The sequence below is a fragment of the Eriocheir sinensis genome, unplaced genomic scaffold (genome assembly GCF_024679095.1).
Source record: "Eriocheir sinensis breed Jianghai 21 unplaced genomic scaffold, ASM2467909v1 Scaffold496, whole genome shotgun sequence".
Taxonomy (NCBI): domain Eukaryota; kingdom Metazoa; phylum Arthropoda; class Malacostraca; order Decapoda; family Varunidae; genus Eriocheir; species Eriocheir sinensis.
Window position 1 is genome coordinate 154,412 of NW_026111827.1, and position 4,240 is coordinate 158,651.

The 4,240-nt window shown below is 50.0% G+C and overlaps 1 protein-coding gene across 1 annotated transcript; it reads right to left on the minus strand.

Moving 5' to 3' along the window:
- Positions 1-2,041: 2,041 nt before the first annotated feature.
- LOC126992633 (uncharacterized) lies at positions 2,042-3,554 on the minus strand. Its single transcript, XM_050851437.1, has 2 exons — positions 2,659-3,554; positions 2,042-2,403 (listed from the first exon to the last, which is right to left on the minus strand). The coding sequence occupies exons 1-2, from the start codon at positions 3,470-3,472 to the stop codon at positions 2,312-2,314; spliced, it is 906 nt and encodes a 301-aa protein (XP_050707394.1). The 5' UTR covers positions 3,473-3,554; the 3' UTR covers positions 2,042-2,311.
- Between the last annotated feature and the right edge of the window lie 686 nt (positions 3,555-4,240).

Here is a 4,240-nt window from a genome sequence, read left to right on the forward strand (position 1 = left end):
GAAGGAAAGGGAGGGAAGGAAGTCTTGGAAGGAAGGAAGGGAAATCTTTGGAAGGGAAGGGAAGGAAGGAAGGAAGTCTTGGGAAGGGAAGGAAGGAAGGAAGGAAGGAAGGAAGGAAAGGAAATCTTGGGAAGGAAGGAAAGGAGGAAGGAAGGAAGGAAGGAAGGGAAGGAAGTCTTGGGAAGGAAGGAAAGGAAAGGAAGGAAGGAAGGAAGGAAGTCTTGGGAAGGAAGGAAAGGAAGGGAAGGAAGGAACTTTGAAGGAAAGGAAGGGAAGGAAGGAAGGAAGGAATGGGAGGAAGGAAATCTTTGGAAGGGAAGGGAAGGTAAGGGAAATCTTTGGAAGGGAAGGGAAGGGAAGGGAAATCTTTGGAAGGGAAGGGAAGGGAAGGAAGGAAAGGAAGGAAATCTTGAAGGAAGGAAGGAAGGGAAATCTTGGGAAGGAAGGAAAGGAAGGAAATCTTTGGAAGGAAGGAAGGGAAGGAAGGAAGGAAGGAAGTCTTGGGAAGGAAGTAAGGAAGGAAGGGAAGGGAAGGGAAACATGGAAACATGGAAATGCAGGCAACAGAAAGCCTATTGGCTCATTACGAGGTCGCCCGCTTGGGTGATTTAACCTGCTCGACCGACACTTGGGGCTTGGGGAGCAGATGACAGCACCTCGATATTGGGGAGCAGATGACAGCACCTCGATATTGGGGAGCAGATGACAGCACCTCGATATTGGGGAGCAGATGACAGCACCTCGATATTGAGGAGCAGATGACAGCACCTCGATATTGGGGAGCAGATGACAGCACCTCGATATTGAGGAGCAGATGACAGCACCTCGATATTGGGGAGCAGATGACAGCACCTCGATATTGGGGAGCAGATGACAGCACCTCGATATTGGGGAGCAGATGACAGCACCTCGATATTGGGGAGCAGATGACAGCACCTCGATATTGGGGAGCAGATGACAGCACCTCGATATTGGGGAGCAGATGACAGCACCTCGATATTGGGGAGCAGATGACAGCACCTCGATATTGGGGAGCAGATGACAGCACCTCGTTATTCAGTTTACTCCCGACGCAGCGAAGTGACGGTCGATTCTATACTTGAAGGAGTTGATGGTATTCGCATTCACTACTTCTGAGGGAAGGTTGTTCCAGTGGCGGATGACTCGGTTTGAAAAGAAACTCCTCCCAATGTCTGTGTTACATGATCGACTCGACTGAATGGCTAAACCGTTATTTATAGTTCTTGAGTTGGTTTGCAATTCAAAGAAATTGGAGTAATCGACGTTATTGAATTTTTTCAGATACTTGAAGACTTGAATCATATCCCCTCGTAGGCGTCTTTCCTCCAGTGTAAAGAGATTGAGTCGCTTGAGTCGTTCCTCGTACGGTTGGGCCCTGAAGGTTGGAATCATCTTTGTGGCGCGTCGTTGAATCCTTTCCAGTAAAGCAATGTCCTTTCTGTAATTAGGAGACCAGAACTGTACTGCATACTCGAGGTGCGGTCTTACCATGGAATTATACAAGGCTAGCATCACGTCTGGTGTTTTAGACTCGAAGTTCCTCGCTATGAACCCGAGCATAGTGTTGCTGTAGGCTTTTTACAGTGATTCGCGTGTTTCAGGTCGCTGCTGATAGTGACTCCAAGATCCTTTTCCTCCTGCATCGCCTGCAGAGGTCTCCCATTCATGATGTATGTGTGGTTACTATTTTGGGACCCAATGTGCATGACTTTTGGGACCCAAGGTAAGGTAAGGGAAGTCTTGGGAAGGGAAGGGAAGAGAAGGGAAGGGAAGGGAAGGGAGGGGAAGTCTTGGGAAGGGAAGGGAGGGGAGGTCTTGGTAAGGGAAGGAAGGGAAGTCTTGGGAGGAAGGAAAGAGAAGGGAAGGAAGGAAGGAAGTCTTGGGAAGGGAAGAGAAGGGAAGGGAAGGGAAGGGAAGGGAGGGGAAGTCTTGGGAAGGGAAGGGAAGAGAAGGGAAGGGAAGGGAGGGGAAGTCTTGGAAAGGGAAGGGAAGGGAAGGGAAGGGAAACACATTCTTTCACTATATTCTATGGCTGTTTATTGTCCTTAAGGGAGATACATGGAGACAATCACGGGGCGTATATGTGATACAACTGTGTATATAGTCTAAGCAGTGACGTCAGCAGCGGGCAGCCTGGCTCAGCGCTGTGATTGCTCCTAATTTCTCCTTATGCTGAACCGTAAGAGACTTGGGAAATATGCCGCCCAGAAGCAGCCCGTAGTACAACTGTGTATATAGTCTAAGCAGTGACGTCAGCAGCGGGCAGCCTGGCTCAGCGCTGTGATTGCTCCTAATTTCTCGTGGAGGCCGGGCTGTGGCGGACTGGCTGAGGGCGCGGCCGGGCGTGGTGTTTGCCGGGCCAGGCAGGAACCCGGGCCGCTTCTGGAGGAGGGAGAGGAGGGGGCTGGGTTACTATATAGTGTTTATTATTATTATTATTATTATTATTATTATTATTATTATTATTATTATTATTGTTGTTGTTGTTGTTGTTGTTGTTGTTACCTCCCCTACCAGCCTATAACCTACTTATCAGTTAACATGAGCACACACACACACACACACACACACACACACACACACACACACACACACACACACACACACACACACACACACACACACACACACACTTACTCAGACCCGCTTCGAGACGCTGTAGGGTGTGGTACATGTCTCCAATCATCACGGTCAAAACTGCCATCATCTCCGACACCTCCACTGGAATGGGCGGGCATGTAGTGGCCTCTGGGGTGGGTTGGGCTGTAGTGGGCGGGGGTGTAGTGGGCGGGGGTGTAGTGGGCGGGGGTGTAGTGGGCGGGGGTGTAGTGGGCGGGGGTGTAGTGGGCGGGGGTGTAGTGGGCGGGGGTGTAGTGGCTGGTGGGATGATTGGGGGCGCCGTGCAAGTGAATGGTTCTGGATAGGGCACTGAGAGGTTAACTCCTTGATAGGGACAGCCAGGTGGTGGTGTGTCGTGTCTCCATCGCGACGCACCGTAACCCACCACCTCCACACTCTGTAGGCTGTTAAAGGTGACCCAAGAGCGACACCTCTTCCGACTATCACCAAGGCGTACATAGAAGAACACTTGGTTACTGACGCGAGACACAGCCACCCACAACTCCCACCAGGCGGCTTTGGTGGCGTCGGGGAACATGTCCTCGGGGAACCACGCGGCCACGCTCACCGGTCCTGTGGCGGTGTCGACGAGAGCCAGCACACCCACGCCCATGAAGCCTTCCTCGGGCCACAGGTACACGTCCTTGATAAGTGTACCATAACGCCACCCTGTTTGGTCGGCCGTGATGCGGGCCTCCCCTTCCCCGAGCACTATGGCAGCCTCGGCGCAGCTCTGATTTTGCGAGGCGTCCACTGCCCAGTTCTGCGCCATCACCAGCAGCAGCAGCAGAAGGGATCGCAGAGTGTTCCCGCCTGCCAGACGTCTCTTCATGGCTGGACGTGTGTGTGTGGGCGTCGGCAGAGCGTGAGTTGACGCGACGAACGCCAGCGATGACCTGAAAATTGTTGACTTGAACGCGCTTATATATAGTGTGACTCTCTCTCTCTCTCTCTCTCTCTCTCTCTCTCTCTCTCTCTCTCTCTCTCTCTCTCTCTCTCTACAAGGTCGTCTCAGTTGGCTATAATATATTAAATAAGAACATTTGTTTATTCAATTGGAGAGAGAGAGAGGGAAAACTCTCTCTCTCTCTCTCTCTCTCTCTCTCTCTCTCTCTCTCTCTCTCTCTCTCTCTCTACAAGGTCGTCTCAGTTGGCTATAATATATTAAATAAGAACATTTGTTTATTCAATTGGAGAGAGAGAGAGAGAGAGAAGGAAAATTCTCTCTCTCTCTCTCTCTCAGACTATAATTATGAGAGAGAGAGAGAGAGAGAGAGAGAGAGAGAGAGAGAGAGAGAGAGAGAGAGAGAGAGAGAGCGGGCCTTAAACAGCCTATATATAATCGCCAATGAAGAAAAGTAAAGAAAATAAGTCAATAAATAAATAAATGGTTGAAAAAACATAAAAACGGAGACAAAAGAATCGAGAAAACACTTGAAGCAAAGCCCCTTGACGAGCCTCTCCTTTTGGACGCCTGAAACACGCTGGAGACAGACACAGGGAATAAAACACCGCAAATAAAACAGGAAAATAATAAACCAAACACTCAATAAAATAAAACAGCCAAAGACGCTAAAAAAACACCCAATAAAATAACGAA